The sequence below is a fragment of the Chanos chanos genome, chromosome 5, assembly GCF_902362185.1.
Source record: "Chanos chanos chromosome 5, fChaCha1.1, whole genome shotgun sequence".
Lineage (NCBI taxonomy): Eukaryota > Metazoa > Chordata > Actinopteri > Gonorynchiformes > Chanidae > Chanos > Chanos chanos.
In genome coordinates this window covers 33,122,135-33,140,856 of record NC_044499.1, presented here as the reverse complement: position 1 = coordinate 33,140,856, position 18,722 = coordinate 33,122,135, and the positions used below count along the sequence as shown (strand labels likewise).

Sequence of the window (18,722 nt, the reverse complement as noted above, 5' to 3'; positions counted from 1 at the left end):
ATTTATGTGAAAACGTTAATACCTGATGTCGAAATCGAGTTTAATTGCACACGTGGAAATCGAAAATGTGACGCAAATCCTTGCATTGCCCAAGTGAAGTGAGTTTTTTTTTTTTTCAAAATTCCCCTAAAACTAAAATAAAAAAAAAAACAGTCAAAACAAAACAAAACAAATGTTTGTTGTAAGACGGGGTTTATTCAAAATATGTCGTGTATACAATCTTTAAATCGCCACCATAATTTTTGACAGTTGTACACTGGTTGACAGAATACACGGTAAATGCTTTCCCTCTGATCCAATCTCAGAGCAAAACAAATTCCACAGAAATCCGAGTCTCTCTGTAACTGAGCCTGAGGGGCTTGTTAGAAAATTAAATCACTGAAGCCTCCAATTTAATCTCTAATTGGCAAATATTTGGGCCGGAAAAAACTGAATGGTAGTCTCTTTTTTTTTTTCTTAATTAGTAATATCTGAAGCAGACATTTCATGAAGATTTGCTGAAATACTTAGTGTATTTATAGAGCAGATAACCTTTCCTCAAATTTTTCAACTTATATGTTCAACATAGTTCCTTCTCCCTGGGGAGTAACAACTTATGTGTCTGAAATAAGTGTACACAAGAGAGAGCAAGCAAATGAGAGAGAGAGAGAGAGAGAGAGAGAGAAAGACAGAGAGAGAAGGAGACAAGGACAGAGACAGATACAGAGACAGAGAGAAAAGTAGGTTTAGAAGCATGTATGAGTATAATGCCTTTGAGTGCAGAGTGCAGCTAGAGGTCGCTTTCCCCGTAGAGGGCACTGGAGAAGGCAGTGTAGTCTAGGGCTCCAGGCACTCCGTCAGGCCCAGTGTAGAGGGGCATCCTGGAGATGCAGTACTCAGCCTGCTCCGGGGGCAGTTCTCTACGCAGTTCTTCAACCAGAATATACGGCTGTGGAGACCAGAGAATCATAAGTTACATCAGCCACAGTTATATTAGCTCTGCGTTTACTTATAATGTTCAAACAGCATTCAACTTTGCAAATCCTTTAGCTCACTCTTAATTTATTTCTTTACTTTTTTATCCCTCAAGCTCGTTCACATTGAAGAACAGACTGATATTCTGAGATAGATGAATCTGAGAAGAATTCAAATGCACACCTTATCTGCAGCCAGGATTCTGAAGGAAGCGACGACCTGCTCAGCCGTGTCTGTATCCCCTGTCTCACGAGTCATGAAATCAACAAATGACTGGAAGGTCACCAGTCCAGTACCGTTCGGGTCAACCAGAGACATGATGCGTGCAAACTCTGCCTCTCCCTGTACACAGAACAAAACTCATATATTGTCTGGAAGAGTCCATAACATATTTCAAACAGGGTTAAATTTGACTGACATACATCAGACAGGGATTAACAGTGGTTAGTTATCTTTATCCAGTGGAACAGTTAAAGAATGTTCCTACACTCTCTCCAAGATTTTTTTTTTAATAGAACTTACGACAGCTCTAAAAATAAGCGAAGGAATCCTTTTAATCAATATGAAGAACAACTGTATCTCAGCCTATAAAAATTCGGCGAGTTAAAAGCACACATTATGATTGTGTGAGTGTCTAATTTCTGTCCCTCAGTATCATGGTGCAGAATAGAGGTTGAGATGGCAGTCTGCCAGTCCCAGATGCTAAGGTCTCAGCCAGCTGCCCTCGGAACCACTCCGTCTCTGTTATCACACTGACAAACACACACAGCTGGAGTCCTACATCCTAAAACAGCACAGCACTGCACTCCACTAAAACCTGATTCCCCCTTATTCATACATGCAGGTTCTCCTCTCCATATAAATAACTGTTATGATTTAAAAATAAACCTGTCCATCTGTCATGCTGACTGTTAGAACAGCTAAAGGTAAAAAGAAGGCTCTTCAGGACAGCCAGTTGTATTCAAATAAATAAATAAATAATTAAATGAATAAATAAACAAATTAAGGGGGGGGGAATCGAAACTGGTATTGATAAATGTACTATGGATGTTTGAAGAGACTTTTGTAATATGACTAACAGTAATTGGATATATAACACACCACCTAGAATAAAAGACGCACTTAAAACTACACCTTCAGGTATGTTCAGACACAACATTCTTGTATAATTGAATGTAACACATCTTGCCAAAACCTTGGAAGGAGAAAGATCTTATCCATTATTTTTACCAGATCATAGCCCATAGAAATGAGGCAGGCCCGGAAATCATCTGTCTCCATCCCTCCTTTCTTCTTCTGCAAGGTGCAAAGAGAGAGAGAGAGAGAGAGAGAGAGAGAGAGAGAGAGAGAGAATGAGGGTAATTAATAAAAATGGCATGAACCAGGATGAACACAAACAACATCAGTAACAGTTTGGTCTTGTACTTTTAGAAGAACTAACAGAGTGTGTAAAGCATTAGTATTGTGTAAGGCCTGACAGAATCTGTATAGAGTGAGTATTTTTGTAATGTGCAGAGTTAGGATTTTTTGTAATGGGTGAGAGAGTATGTGGAATATTTTTTAAGGACTGTCAGACTGTGTATAAGTTAATGTTGTATGAGGACTGACAGACTGTGTATAGGTTAATATTGTATAAGTTAATATTGTATAAGGACTGACAGACTGTATAAGTTAATATTGTATAAGGACTGACAGACTGTGTAGAATTTTTGTAAGGAATGACAGAGTTTATAGAGTATTTTTGTTAGGGCTGAAAGAGTTTGTAGATGTATTTTTTACCCTGTCGAAGTGAGAGAAGGAGGAGCGGAACTCATTGATCTGCTGCTGGCTTATGCCCTTGGCATCACGGGTAAGGATTTGGGTCTCCACTTCATTGATGGTACGGGCGATGGTGGTGAGGAGGAGTTCCCAACCTACACGGAGGTGCTGCCATGATGCCATGGTAACAGAAAGAGCAAAGGTCAACACCACAGCACCATTCAACTAACATGAGTGTTTTACTTGGGATACAATATCTGAATTCATGAGCTAAGTGTGTGAAGCTGTGTACATCTGTATATGACCCACATGCAGATGTACCATTTTACTTTGATTTGTACAGTCAGAATGTTTATGGAGTGTGTGTGTGTATGTGTGTGTGCTACCTCCATGGTATAGTTGGTATGTTTGTTGTCAAAGATGAGAGACTCTTGTATGACTTGGTGGTCTCCCTCCAGTTTGTCAATGTTAGGTTTGTAGTTGATGATGACATGCTCAATATTCTTCAGCTGGTTCATATGGTCCTCCAGTGTTCCTCCTATATCAGCAGAGCTGTGGCCTATCTCCTGTCCAACCCAAACACAAACACACATATACCACAACTGGAGAATTACCACATTTTAAAGCGCACACACAAACACAAAATACGCTTAGCCTCAGGTGCTGTTTCATGAAGGTAAATGAAAACAGACACAAACTTCCAGAAGAAGCTCATTACACATCTGAGTGGTTTTGAAGAAAAATCATCACGGATGCTCGAGACAGATGTTGAGGGAAACAGGGACTCAATAATAATAGATATGAGTAAATTACAGTTTCAGTCAAATAGAACATGAGGTACCAAATTTGGGTTTCAGTAGCCCTGAAAGGGCAACCAAAGGAACTTGTTATTTGTTGATCCAGTTTGCAATTGTAATGAATTACAACAGGGTCTAAGCCCCACACTGGCGTGAGCTCATCGGTACAAATATCTAACAGAGAAACAGAGCGCTCCTATGCACTGTGATCCATAGCCACAGTCTCTCACAGTCTGTGCCATTGTCTGCTGCATTAATAAGCAGAACTCAGGTAAACGTTTGGTGTTGTTGTGTTGTGTTGTGTTGTGTTGTGCTGTGCTGTGTTGTGTCATGTTATAAGCGACCTCCATCCTGGTTTGAATCCAAGGTCCAATAACGTTGGCCTGGGCAGCAAACTGCCTCCTCAGTCTCTCATTAGCATGCTGCCGAGACAGTTCCTCCTGTAGAGCGCTGTCCCTCTGAGGCACCAGTCTCTTCACCTTAAAAACACAGAACATGGAATAAGCACACACACACACACACACCCACACACACACACAGTCCCTTTGAGGAACCATCTTCATCTTTTAACAGCATGAAGACATAACAGAGCTAATACATACATAAACAGAAAAAATGTCTCATACCACATACATTTTCTATAACTAAATCCTTAAGGTAAAGATTCCTCACGTTCTCATTGAAACATGCGTTGGTATGCAGTGCAGACACTGAACCAGGGCAGGACTAGTGGGCTAACTCATGTTCATGTCACTGAGTAACTGATGCTGTTTGTACCTTGTCCCACTTGAGATTGAGATCAGCAGGGGTGATGCTGGTGTAAGGGTTGCTAAGACTGGGTGAGATGCCATAGCTCTGTGCAATTTTCTGCACTTCGTTATGAATGCCCAGAATAGCCTGTCTCTCAGCGTCTGCCTCTGGAAGTGTAGCCTTGAACTGGTCATGGGCTGAGATCAGATTCTGAACAGAAGACAGAAAAACAGGTCAAGTCAAAATACTTCTACACTTTAACACGTCAAAGACATTTCATGTTGGCTCCATGAACGTTTGAGTGCGAGACATTATAACATTTTTAGCTAAATTCAACACTTTTCACTTTGTTTAACAATAGTGATGGACTCTTAACACAAAATCAAATTTGTAAAAAGGGTCAAAGACTAATTTTGAGTTATCACCAGATGGATGAGTAGCTGGACCGCATAAACAAAAGCACTCAGCCAACAAAAAACTAACATGGTTATTTCAACCAGCAGCTTCGCACTGAAGAACAGGTGAAAAGAGAGAACGAGGGAGATGAAGGAAGAAGAGAACAAGACCTGAATCTCATCCACAGAATGGACCATAAACATGTCTTGCAGGTCCTCCATGGCTCCTTCCATCCAGTTGTTGAAGGGGGCAGATCTCTTTGCAAACTCCAGGAAAAGCTGATCAATGGTCTCCAGCAACTTCTCTGTTCTCTTATGAACAAATGCACACATGGTTCACAAAGGTAACCACACTTCCACTGACATACATTTCATATCTCTGTGATGTGTGATATAGAATGACTTTAGGTCTATTAATGTCTTAAACAGTTGTCTACCAATGTAGGTGCCTGAATTTTTGACTTGGGCTTTCAAGTTAAACGGTCAAAAGAAAACAAGCACAACAAATACTAAATGCAACGATGCTGTATCTTTCTCCTTTTTCTCACAGATACGAGACTAAGTTTTAAAATTAAATTTGTGAATGAAATATACTAATGCACATTCCTCTAAATGCACTTTCTAACTCCAAAACATTGGTAGAGTGTTGCTAGTTTAGGACGTGTCGGGTCAGATTAACAAATATCTACCTGACCTCAGTTCATCTGACACTGCCTCTCATTCTAACACATTTACAGGGGCACCAGAGGTTCACTGGATCAGTTCAACTACCAATCCTAGTCAATCCCAGTAACTTTCTCAGATACACAGCTCTCAAAGGAGCTTAGCACTAGCCAATGACCTCATCGCTAAAGCTAGAGTTTGAGCTAGCAATCAGACGCTCATCATTGCATGGCTAATTGTGCCTCCCCAGTGGGCTGTAGTAATTTTGTCTCTAATTTGCTGCCTTGTTTGAATTATGAACTATGATTCAGAATGTTCAAAGAGGCATAACTCCTGTCTGACCTACACCGCCAGTGAGGTCACTAGGCTAGAGGGTACAGAAGTTTTTTTTATTTTTAAGCCACAGAGGGTTATGATTTTGGGTGTTAGGCAGCTCTCTGGAATGCTGCGTGAAGTAGCATACCTCCAAAGCTTCCCGCCTCTTTTGGGTGAGCGTTCCCAGTTGGTCCCACTGGTCGCAAATCCTCTGGCATCGTTCATTAATGGTGGCAGAGGCATGGTAGTCCAGTTCACTGCAGACAAACACACATTTATTTATGCTTCCTTCCCCTTTTACTCGCTTAATTTCACCTCAAAAGTTACATATGAGTCATCTGTCCGCCTGCCGAGGAAATTGACACCAACTGCTTCCAGTTTCTTCACTAAATTAGACATGATGCCAATAGAGCCACCCACAGCGGTAACAAATAAACGAAGCCCAGGAAAATATTTCTGGCTTTTCATTAAATAATCACTGAAGTTCATTCAGCGAAAAAGGTCATTCAGATGTCATCAAGCTGATGATTTGGTACATTCAAATGCACTGGTGCAATGTTAAATGAGGGGAACGTATTCACTGAACGTCAGATGAATTAGTGCATTCTGTACAAACCACCACAAAGTGTAACCTCCTGACCTTCTGCTCACGATAGTGAGTCTGACTAAACAATGACCCCACAACAGGAATCACCTCATGTTCAAAGTGCATCTGCCAGCAAGGCAGAGGAAAATCCATACTCTCCAGCAACTCACCTCAGCTGAGAGAGGAATGATGTAAGGAGAGAGAAAGACAGAGAGAGAGAGAGAGAGAGAGGGAGAGGGAGACAGCTGTTATAATCAGGAGCCCAGCAGCTGTGTTGTCCTGATTTTATGGAAATAATTTATCAGCCAAAGATGTATTACAAATGAAACACTTCTACATTCTTTTATTGCACCTTTCACACACACGCACACGCACACACACACACACACACACACACGTTTGTATTCACATCTTAATGTAATTGAAGAATAATATATTCCTTGATCCATATCTTCATATCTTCCTGTAATTAACGAATAATTATCTAACCCTAACGCTACCCCAACCCTAATTCAAAGCTTCACTCTAACCAACACGTCACTAAAACATGGCGTGCACACACACACACACACACACACACACACACACACTTATCTCCGGACTTCCCCTCTGAGTCAGTAGCTGAATCCTGTTTGTCATTCATTTCAATAAGCCACAAACTCCACATTTTCCATTCTCCAATAAAAGGGACACAGGTTCAGAGGGTTTTTAGTGCTATACACCAGAGAGAGGGTCAAAACAAGTAAACATTCACAAGCGTTCCGAATGCCACAACTGTGTCCCTATACTACATAAACGGCCTGACTGAACTGACAGAACGAGAGAGAGAGAGAGAGAGAGAGAGAGAGAGAGAGAGAGAGAGAAAGAGAGACAGAGAGGGAGGGTAGACTGGCCTCCCAGCCACCTGGCAATACCCGAGAACACTGTGAGCCACTCAAGGTCATCCAGCTCTCCGAGGGCACGGGCAGCTCTTTCTGGGTAACCTGAGAGAGCACGCGTGAGAAACGAAGAGCACACCTCCCCCACGGCAATGTCATGGGCTCTGATACAGCCTGTCATTTACCATAGTCACACAGGTCAATATTATTTATCTTATCTGAGAGCCTCCACTATCTGCTCCTGTCAGCCACAACAAGGTCATGCCCACCACTCTGTTTGAGCTGGGTTCACTGAATCACACCACAACAAAGTACCACGGGACACTTCCCCTATGGCCTGTGTGTGTGTGTGTGTGTGTGTGTGTGTGTGTGGCACCTCTGGGGAAAATACAGAGGTACTGTGTGCTATTACAAAGAGAGGAAAAGCAGATAAAGAGACAGACACATAAATGAGAAGACAGACAGATACATAGAGGACAGACAGATAGACATTTAGATATTTAAGTAAAACCATTTTTTCACAATTAAAACATTTTCATGGACTGATTTTCTACACTGATTTTCATTCAAATTCAATCCATTTCAGCTCAAAGCCTTTTTGTTCTGATACACTGACAGCATAATTGTAGAGGACTAAAACAGAAGAGGGGGAGTGACAACAGGTTGCCTCCTGGGGTGGCATGGGAGTCCTTAAACTTTGACACAGACGGCACGCAGGTTTGGCCAGCGTTCCTGTACAGGGTTCTCCACAAATAGACAGCTGACTGCACGGCCTGGTAGTGTGGGGGGACGGGGTGGAGGGCTGAGTGGCAGGGGTGGTGGGAATGGGAGTGACCAGAGTCTTGCTCCACGTCATACATCAACCCTCTCTCTCTCTCTCTCTCTCTCTCTCTCTCTTTCTACTTCTCTCTCTCTCTCTTTCCTGTCATAGTCCCCAGTGCAGTGTTCTCACAGAGCAAAGTGGACAGGTGCCCTGGCACCATTACAGGCCAGATTTAGAACAATACAACCCAGAGAGGGCACCTCTAGATCCAGCTTCTCTCCAACAGTATGTAGACAGGCAAAACAGTCACCGCACTGTTTTATAGTTTTTGGCAAGTGCGCTATGACAGGTTTGTAACCATTTATAACACCTTCATCAACACTGCACCAACGTATAAAACCCAGTATGAAATGTAACCTATTGTAATGTCGACATTTACGTTATGTACCGGTTTTCTAATTTGTACTTAAATTTGCTTCGTTCTCTGTCATTTAGGACAATGTTGTGACAGTTTCAGGGGGCAACCACCTTCATAGAAATGTCAAAAAAAGCATAGTTCTGTTCTGGTGATATGTGCTAAAAATGGCCTCAGTCTAAACTTTTGACAAGCCAGTAGCTTTAGCCTTCTCTCTCCCTACTCTAATGTATGAACTGTACTTTAATTAATGTCGTTAGGTTGTTTGAAAATTAGATTTTTAATTGATACTACTTCGAGACAGCTGAAACTGTCCTAATTAAGTCACTGTGAGGGATTTTAAAGCAAACATAACTAATTTCAGACAGATTAAGCTTTGGTGCTTCCGACAAGGTAATGAGGAGCTAAATGAGTTGAAATATGCAAATGCATTGGTGCTTTGCAGATGTGATGAAATTGCCCACACTTTGGATTGCCTGCCCTCACATGTTAATGTATTAACTTCATGACCACTAGATGGGCCCATTTAAACCGCTGTCACCGTTACTGTATGGAGACAGATATAAAAACACCTCACATGAAGTCTCTCACAAAGCTGAAAATAAAAAATATGCTTTAGATTTTTTGATGATGAAGCTACTGATGAAATGTTTATAGATGTTACAGTTGACATTGTTTGGAACACTTAAGTTTATTTTGTTTATATTTCTCAAAAGTTGCTGTTACAAAAACCCAAAGTGACTTTTTTGGGCACAATGCTAATCAGCAAAACACACTACTACTAAAAGGTCAAGAGTTTCATTTTTTAACTATGCTCTCCACTAGCATAGCAAGCATTATGGCCACTGTGTCAGTAACTCAGTGCTGAATCTGTGACTAGCATGTCCCAGTGACACACAGAGCCTGGTGAATTCTGGGAACATACTTGAGTTCCTGTGCAATGGCTGCTATCTGCTCCACACGGTCCTGGTGTGCAGCCAGGTCACTCTCAAAGGCCTCGTGTCTTCTCAACAAGGCTCGAACCTCAGTCAGAGACGCCGATTCATAGTCCCTCTGCAGAAGCAACTGCTCTTTACCTGCAATAACAGCATCAATTCAGGATGTGTGCATGTGTGTGTGTGTGTGTGTGTGTGTGTGTGTGTTTTTGGGAGAGTGAAGGGGCACCCTCAAATGAAAATGATCTTTATTGTTTCAAGCTCATAACATTTCATATGGACTGAAAGCTGGACTGAACAAAAAGGTTGTTAAATGGTAGGTTTTTCTGGTAAGTTGAAATTTCATTGCACCATAGTGTCCTCTACCAAACCGACTGTGGAGCTCACACGGAAAGGAGTAGGCATGTCTGTGGTTTTCTGACCTTCTGACCAGCCCTCATGGGTGGCAGCTTTCTGACGAAACTTCTCGGCCAGGTGATCGAGACGCTCCAAACGTCGCAGTTCCCCAAGCAACCACTCCTCATAGCCTTTCTCTGCCTGCTCCAGACCCTGCCATGCACCGGTGATGTCCTAGCCACAACAACAACAACAGCAACAACAACAACCACAACATTAGTAACAGCACAACACAAGCAACTACATATGAAAACACACAACATTATAACAGATCAAAACAAACTACCTCAATACAACTCAGTTCTGTGTCATTCTAAGTTAAGTTACGTTCAGTTACATATGATAGCACACAAGCTAACATAACTATGTGTCCTTAGTTCTTTTAATCACGTAAATACAAAAAAGAAACCACAAATTTGGCACATTTACAGTAGTCCATATAATCAGTTGTTATCATGTCAGTTATTGAACCCACAAAATCAGTTAAATTGTCGATGCACAAATCCTAGTATCTCAATGACACTTCTCCATCAATCCTGTGACAGAGAACTTGGCGAGCTTGGTTTAAAGCAAGTCCTCCCGTTCTTAAAGAGAGGTTATAGAAGTCATAAAGGTCAGGGGGTTCACTCACAGACACCATCTTGCCCTCGGAGGGCATGAACGCAGGTCGGTTGCTGATGCGCAGTTTGGTCTGCAGCGTGTTGAAGCTGATCTCCAGCTGGCATTTCTCCTGCACTTTGGGGGGTTTGTGCATGCGCCTGTAGTCCCTGAAATCCTCCAGCTTACGCCGCATGGCTGCCATGCTTGTCTCTGCAGAACGGTTCTCCAGCCATGGGGTGGTCCGACGAATCCACTCCAGAAGCTACAAAGGGCAGGATCAGAGAAAAAAAAAAAAAAAGAATTGCTGGACACAAAGATTTCATTCTTTTATCTCAAAGCCACAGAAACTTTCTGACAGACTTTCAAAGTCTTAAGTGACTTTATCTAGTTTATATCAGAGTCCAGCGAAAAGAATACAAATTGAAAAATGATGTAAGTAGTTGAGCTTTGTTGATTACATCACTGGCCAGTTTCTCATAGTCCTCCATCAATTTCTCATTCTCCTGGTTCACTCCTAACACCTTACAGATCCTGTTAGCAGCCGTCTCCGCCTGCGGGAACACAATCAGCACAACCAAAAGACGTTTATGCAACAAATACCAGTGACACAAAATAATGGAAATCATTATGGATTCAATTTTTGCCAGTTGCAGTGAATGTTTATGTAAGTTAATGGTATTCAGTTGCCAATACCTGACAGCTTTAACTATAACATCTCTGCTATGACAACAAATTGCCTTTAGGTGGGGTTTAGGTGGGATTTAGAATTTAAATTTGAATTAAAAATTTTGAATTTGAATTTTACAATAAAGATGTCTCCAGCAAATTTCTGTGAACACTTGAAGGTGCTCACAGAGAAGCAAAAGTGATGGTGGTACCTGTTCAGCTCCAGCAAAGGCATGATAGAAACAGGACACATATGTCATTATAGCCCTCTCATCTGGTTTTGGGGTGTTGATGATGTCTGAAGAGAAAAGGGAGAAAGGGGAAAGGGGGAAAAAACAGTGGGACAACATTTCACTGCCAATGTCTCGACATTGTGCGTGATGGATAAACACTTGAACTTGAACTTGAACAATATGACCGGTAGGTATCTGTGCCATCTGGCAGGAAGTGTTTTCTAAAAATATGTGCACCCTGGCCGGGTAATGGTCTTCGAGAGGACTGCACTAGGATTTTGTTCTAGTCATGATCGTACTCGTCTGTGTCTAATGCTGAAGGGTCCCCTCAATACATTAATATCTGAATTAAACTGATTATAAGATTAACTGAATAGTGCTGGAACAGCAGCCTGATTGCATGACAACTTTCCTGTAGGAGGACTGCCTACCCCTGACGTGTACAGAACAGAGGGGCGGTGGCCGGGAGGACTTTCCACAACCTTCGTTTGTGTGGAAAAAGAGAACTGAACTGCTTACCCTCTGGGTCCAACATTTTTGGGATGTCGAGATGTTTCTCTGCAATTTCCAAAGCTAGATTCAGATTACCCACAGGATCATCCTACAATATAGAGGGCTGGTCAATGTCTGCAGCACCTTTACCAAAAACTAGGTCATTATTAGTCAAATCCAAGAAAAATGAATATAGTTTTACAGTAATTACTGTGGAAATAAAGCACTTCATTAATAAATGTGCATTTTTAATTTAGTGTTTAATACAGGATTGGCTCATTATGAAGGTTACTGAAAATAGTCTAGAATTTCCATTCAAACTGGGTTATAAAGAGAGGTGGAACTGTTTCACAAACTTCAATTTACTGGCTCTTGTTAGCAGTAACCCATGCAAAAGAAATGACGTAAATTATCTGACATTAAAATACTTCGGACATGAATAGGTTAAAAAAAAGATAGAGAGAGAAGCAATTTCAACTACAAATCGCATTCATTCAGTCATGAATGTTTATTTTCTGTACGCAAAGAGCTGAAGATTTGTATCATGGCTTTTGTTGGTGAGGTAGAACGTCCAAAGTCCAGTGAGTGGGAGAGCCTTGTACCTTTACAAAAGTCAACATCACAAGCCAATTCAGCTGCCTGTCATAGCAAGGGTAATCCTGGGATCTCCTCTGGGTTTTGGCTCGCGTTACCGAAAATGCTATTCCAGCCTGTGACACAGTCTTCCTGTCCTCTAACCTTCTCCCCTGACACTTATTACAGACAAGTCTAAACACTGAAGGTCCAGTGCAGTAGGACAAACCATGACATGAAACTAGACTCTAAAAATAACTTAATCATCAACATATCTCATAAATGTATTATATTTGTAATTATGATGTTGGTTAAATTAATAACGGTTCAGAAAAGATAAAATAGCAGTTGTGTTAGGATTTTTTTTAATGTATGGTCCCACTTTTTATGCTATAAAACGAATAAATGGCAGGGACTAACATGCATGTGGAAACAAGCGGTCTCCATTAGAAGAGTTGGGGCTTTGATTGCTTTTCTGAGACAACCCTCTCTATGTGGGTTAGTTTGGTCAGCAGGCTCTTCCCATGCACACCCAACACACTCAGGTCCGGCAGACCTTGTTGAGTTTGGAGTAATCGATCAAGTCAGGACGATGTCTGTGTATGAGAGCACAGAACGCCAGACCGTCTTTCCAGCTTCATTTGCACGGAAACGAAATCAAGAGGAAAACACATGTTAAAAATGATTTTGTGTACACGGCAAATTGATTTAATGTGCTTCAGTATCATGCCCGGTTAGGATCACTGTGACTGATCCAACAGTATTTCTCAGTAAATTCTCTTTAGGCTGTGACGAGGGACTACAGTGATAGACCCTCATGGTCCCCACAAAAGCCAAAAGTCTATTGCTAATGTCAGCATGAGACATCCAAATAGACTGTCCCCACAGAAAAAGTCTATCCACAGGGTGGCCACTTCTCCTGAAGCACTAATCAATAGCCAATTGATTGTTGTGCTGAAAGAGGCAGAAATGCTAAATAAGATTTTATTGTAGCTCCACAAAGAGAACAGTGTGGATTCTTTAGATGCCCTTTTTCCCCGAAAAGATCTATCTAAGCGATATTGGACAAGCAATGAAAACTCCTCATTTCAATCTTCTTGCAATCTTCACACCAAATGATACACGTGTTTCTATTGAATACTAAATGACCATATGAAATGTAGGCAGTGAATTTGAACACATCATTTAATCAACCAGATACCTTTGACTTTAATCTAAAAGTTTAAAACAGATAAAATGCTGAAGAACAGCAAGCACAAAATAACCTGAGAAAATCATACTTCGTTGCACCTAAAAAAGTTAAAAGTTGTAACAAGCAACTGGAATTTTTTCAGGTTATGTCAGTACTTCCATTTCATTTGATCTAACCTAACAAAAGACACACATTTTTATTTTCCATTAATGTGAAGAACAAATGAACTTCAAATCAACCACAGCCTTATTTGTACTCTGTACCAATAACAGATAAAATGTATAAACTACACCAAACAGGTCTATCTTGGTCTTTTAGACTTGGGTCAAAATGTATCTGTATCTGTAATCTGTAGTAAGCAGAGCTGAAACTCTATATGTAATAAACCCAAAACATTAAGATGGGACTTTTGATTTGGTACAATGCTACTGTAAAAAAATTTCACTCCAAGTCTAAAATTATATAGCAGTTTTAATATAATTATTAAATGGCCACATTCAATAGAATATATAAAAGATTGCACTGGTATTCCATTACCTATATGCCCTAAAACAAGGTACATGTTTTTGCTCATGACACACAAGGTAAAGCAACTCAAGTAGCAAATGTTAGCTATTTCAAAATTCTTAATAGACAACTTCGTTTTGGCAAAGCTATTGTTGATTAGCCAGGAAATGTACATTTGCCATAGCTATGTTTTCTGCTGTACCTATATAAAGTACACATATATTTGCTTGACAGACATCAGTACTGACCTGCAATGGAAGTTTTGGACGTTGACGTTCCTATAGGGGGCAGTCTTCCTTTGACACCACAGCAGGAGGCCTTCCTTAGCGGAGGTTTCTGCAGGAGAGCCAGGGTTTATTTAACACTGAAAGAGCTGGGTTAAAATGCAGTTACATTATTCGAAACAGACACATGCCTGTTTACCTTCCACTGAGATGTCCTGAATGGCAAAGCGGAGGATGATGGTCCAGATCATACCCAGAGTCATCTTTACATTCCCATCTACTATCTCTGAGGAGCAAATCAGATGTGTCATGTGTTTTAACAATAATTTCACCATGAGACTAGAGTCTGTCACATTATGCCTTGTCTTAAAGCTATGTTTACATTAATCAGTTCATAGCACCTCCTCTGATCTTTACAGATTAGACATTTGAGATTGACAGCCAATTGACCAGCAATGACCCGTTCTCCCAACTGGGAGAATCTCAAGAATGGTCAGTATTAAAAAGTCAGAGTCTCCTCATTGGTCAAATTGCTCAGGTCTTATGTTTTTGAAGATACTAAGATCAAGTTCACTAAGAGAATCTAAGATTATTTACTAATGGGAAACTACTGAACATAACCTAAACACAGTGCTGGTCACAGGGTCCACACAGTGCTCGGGCAGATTGAGCATTTTGAGACTGAGCACCTTTGTCTGTTTCAGTTGAAAACCAAATTTTTTAAACTCTACACTTAATAATGAAGAGATGCCATCATACCCTCTGCACCAATTGACACCAGCTTCACTCCTTTGCTTGTGATGTAATCCAGGGCTTTGTTGACATTGGCTATTTTGTGAAAACGCATCTTTCCTCTGTCTGGTTTAGGCAGTCTCTCACCTATAAAAGCAACCAAATGCTGTGTACAACAACTAACGTCTGTAAAATAACAATAAAAAATAAAAAATAAAAAAAAAAACCCAGCCAAATGAACGTGTTCATGCATACCAGAAATGACCTCCAGGAGCAGCATGAGTTTAAGGCCATTTCGAAAGTCTTCCTCAATGTTCTCAATCTGAGTGCCGGCTTTACGCAGATGGGAGTTACACCAGGCTGTGAAAGTCTGCAATATGTTGGGAGCATACATAGAAAGATTTAAATCAGAAGAGGGAAAGAGGGCATCAGCATATGATTGTATTCAATCAAATTGCAGTATTTTTTTTCTTGGTTAAATTTCGATTAATTTCTTCACCAACACTAAATATACACTAAAGAGACAAGTCAGTCATTTATATTTAGACTCCTATGTCAGTAATACAAGAGGGAGCAGAAATTTGAATTTGACTTTAAGACATGTTGGACTGGGCAAGTTCAGTTTGTTTTTTCCATTAATGGATTTATCGTTACAACTCAAAACAAAGGTGCGTGGTGCGTCATGTCGGCGTACGGAGCATTTGTTCCGTTAGGTGACGACCGTGTCGAAACTCTCTCTCTCATATATTAAGCATGGTGCTGAAATGACAGCGGGCTCAGCACTCAGGTTCGCATACCGTGCACAAAGAAGAATCTGTCAATCGTGAGCCACTCTGATAGAGGTTGGACAGCAGCGCTCTGGATTGCATTTCAGTATCTAAAATGGGCCTGTAATGCCACATGGTGCGCTCTCACGCTATTTGCTCACGGGAAAAAGTGGTTCATACCAGGAAATAACCAGGACACAGCAGGTTACCACCGCCAACATGCTGTCAAATGCTTCAGCCGTCACGTCAGTACACTTTACCCGTGATAAATCTAAGACTGGAGAAGTTTGTCTTGTACCGTGGACTGACATCAGTTTTGCCACTTCTCTTGCAATGGTTGAGGTATTTGGACAGAGAGTGCTGTTCCTAGATCAGACTTAAAAGAGCATTTCGACCAGGCATAATAAATCTGTAAACTCCTCCTAAGACCATTGTCCCCACTGTCTGTCATCTGAGACTATGAGAGTTGGTCGGTCCTTTCATCATGTCAACAGTGGGCTTCCCAAAAAAGTGATCAACTAGCCTAGTGCATTAGACCAACCCAAACAGTTTTGTAGAATATAGCCACGGTGTTAACCTTGAACATCTGTTCCCTTGAGTTTGGCTGGACTGACATTTCCATTCATTTCCACAAACATTAATGGGTAAAAATACAACAATATTAATTGTAATATTAATACTAGCACTGCCACTACTGTTACCTTGATCACTAACCACTATTACTGCCATTGTCACTGCTTTTACTAGTAATAATAAAAAGAAGAAGAAGAAGAAGAATAGTTGAAGTTTATTGATCATATCTCATTCCTAGATCTTCAGCTTTATCAGATGCATTTCATATTAAAAAGTGATACATCTTGTCAGTTAAGGCTGTGAAAGAAATTTGAAAAAGTATCATGTGAAGAACATTGTCCAAAAACATCATCTACTATTCAATGTCACTGGAAAATCACTTCTCGTGTCACTCTATGCTTCTGAAAGAATTCAGTGTTGCTAGCTTTTTAAAAACACAATGCTAGAAAAAGTAACTTATAAAGTGAAAAAAAAAATCTTTTTGTTAAGAAGTATTTTTATGTAATGCATTTTAAACAGCTTTTTAAAAATTAAACAAGGACTGTTTAAAGTCAAATCCAGTACTCTACGCTATCAAATGTGTGACAAATGGTACATTTCTGTGTTCTGCTTCTAACCTCATTGACCCATTGTTCAGATCAGGACCAGTTTTAGAAATGAACCGTGATGCTTTGGCAGACTGCAGGACGAGTGTTGATGGAGGGAGTTCTGGCAAGTGTCACTCATTTTGCCTAAGCTACCAGCCCAAGTCTGGGCACAACAATAGCAACAGGTGTTTCATCTCACCAAGTCTGGTCTTTGATATAAACCTACTGTATGTGTGAGAGAACCCTGAACCCTCTTTAAGGCCATCACCATTACATGCACTATCTCTGAGGTATCACGCTCAAATTTCACACAGGAAAAACTGTAAACTGTAAAAGAGGCTTTCCTATGTGGAAACAACACACACACACACACACACACATACACAAGCACACACATTTTTAATTTAATGGGGTCTGCTGGTTCTACAAATAGCTCATTAGACAGAGGGACCTTAGGCATAACAATAAAGTGTCTTAAAATACACTCACTTTGCTTTGAAATTTGAACCTTTGATTCCACCTGAACCTTGTGAGTGCCCTCTTCCAATAACTGACATAAACCTTTGATAATGACTATATTATGGCTTATTATTTGATCTTTTCACTTAGACATATTTTGTTCATTGTTAATGAAAATGACCACGAACTCAATATCTCAATAACTGAAAATAGTTGTTGAGGTACTGGGAAAAAACAAAACAAAACCTTTATTTATTTATTTATTTTCTGTGAGTTAGAATTTGTACTGAATAAACAATGAACTAGTATGCATATTTAGTTAACAATGACCTAAATCCAAATTAAATCTTGCAAAGTTTTCAAAGAAGGACATAGTATGACACTAAACCTCTGAAGACAGTAAAGCAGTATACAATCTCATTAATACATATCTTGTGTCTTGAACTGTTTTAAACGAACACAAAATAATTAAGTCAAAGCAGCATCAAGTAAACTGGCTCAAAGAATACTTCTGTACATAGCATTCATTTCAGCAGGACTGATGTTTACTTGGTGCTGTTAAACAGTTGCCTTAAAGTAATTAAAGACAGCAGTTGAAAAGGTGAAAAGGTAAAGGTGTATGCCTCAAAATGAATTCCAATTCAAGGACATTGGATTAGTCAAGAGTAATGCCCCCCAAAGTCCCACAGTTAAATTTAGGTGTAGACTCCATTCTGATCCAAAGCACGTCATCATGTGTTAGCGAGCATCTGTTGACAGTCCACATACCAAACGAATGGAAAGCCGAGAGGGCCGCTCGTTATTGCGTGCTATTGTTAGTGGGTGCCCACCGCGTCCCCCGCACACACACACACACGGGGCTGGGCATTTTACAGTTCTAATGACAGCTGTAACCGTTATCTAAACTCTCACTTCTAACAAGATCACGCAACAGGGTTAGTTAAGAAGGGCAATATGTTTATAAAAGATAAGTCTCGTACGACATAAGAGTCTAGATACATAAACCACTGATAACCTAAAATTAGGGCGACTGAATGCAATTAAAGATGTGTCCACATGGACTAACCTTCCTCTGCTGTTTCTCCCATGCTGGGTCCAAGAGGAGATCCCTGTCCCACTCATCCTCCTGCATCATGTACACCTCTTGATCGTATCCATTGTTGTATTGCATCGTTTCCACCTGGGTCATCATTATGCCGTCTGGGCCGGAGAGCTAAGGTAGAGGAAATAAAGCCTGTTTGTTTTGCTTAGTCGAGGAGTTTCCCGATTATTTGATGCTGGCTGCAGTGTGGGCTGTGCTAAGCAACCTGTCTTGTGTGTCCTCCCACCACTTGTCCGTCCCTCGTCCCCCTTGACTGCTCTGCTGCAGTTGACCCTAACAGGCTGGTCGTATCAATTAATAGTGACATATCACGTGACTAAAGCTCAACAGGTCCGCAAAACCTCCTTACCCAGTCTATGATGGAGAAAAAAAGAGAAAAAACAAGCAAACAAACAAACAAACAAACAAAC

The 18,722-nt window shown here is 40.7% G+C and overlaps 1 protein-coding gene across 1 annotated transcript; it reads right to left on the bottom strand.

Moving 5' to 3' along the window:
- Nucleotides 1–751: 751 nt before the first annotated feature.
- Nucleotides 752–18,402, bottom strand: LOC115811154 (alpha-actinin-2). Its single transcript, XM_030773241.1, has 21 exons — nt 18,277–18,402; nt 15,080–15,194; nt 14,852–14,971; nt 14,292–14,378; nt 14,117–14,204; nt 12,726–12,804; nt 11,624–11,705; nt 11,084–11,169; nt 10,664–10,756; nt 10,237–10,467; nt 9,632–9,779; nt 9,200–9,350; nt 5,781–5,889; nt 4,826–4,966; nt 4,287–4,469; nt 3,854–3,988; nt 3,099–3,278; nt 2,734–2,880; nt 2,185–2,250; nt 1,138–1,296; nt 752–928 (listed from the first exon to the last, which is right to left on the bottom strand). Exons 1-21 carry the CDS (start codon nt 18,400–18,402, stop codon nt 770–772), a joined length of 2,685 nt encoding a protein of 894 aa, XP_030629101.1. The 3' UTR covers nt 752–769.
- Between the last annotated feature and the right edge of the window lie 320 nt (nt 18,403–18,722).

What these genes read in the sequence shown, in the direction of transcription:
- LOC115811154 (XM_030773241.1), bottom strand. Translation starts at nt 18,402, where the DNA reads ATGATGACCCAGGTGGAAACGATGCAATACAACAATGGATACGATCAA. An exon ending in CCATGAGGGCTGGTCAGAAG is followed by an intron (nt 9,351 to 9,631) that starts GTCAGAAAACCA and finishes CTGTTATTGCAG; the next exon opens with GTAAAGAGCAGTTGCTTCTG. An exon ending in GCCATTGCACAGGAACTCAA is followed by an intron (nt 5,890 to 9,199) that starts GTATGTTCCCAG and finishes GTTTGTCTGCAG; the next exon opens with TGAACTGGACTACCATGCCT.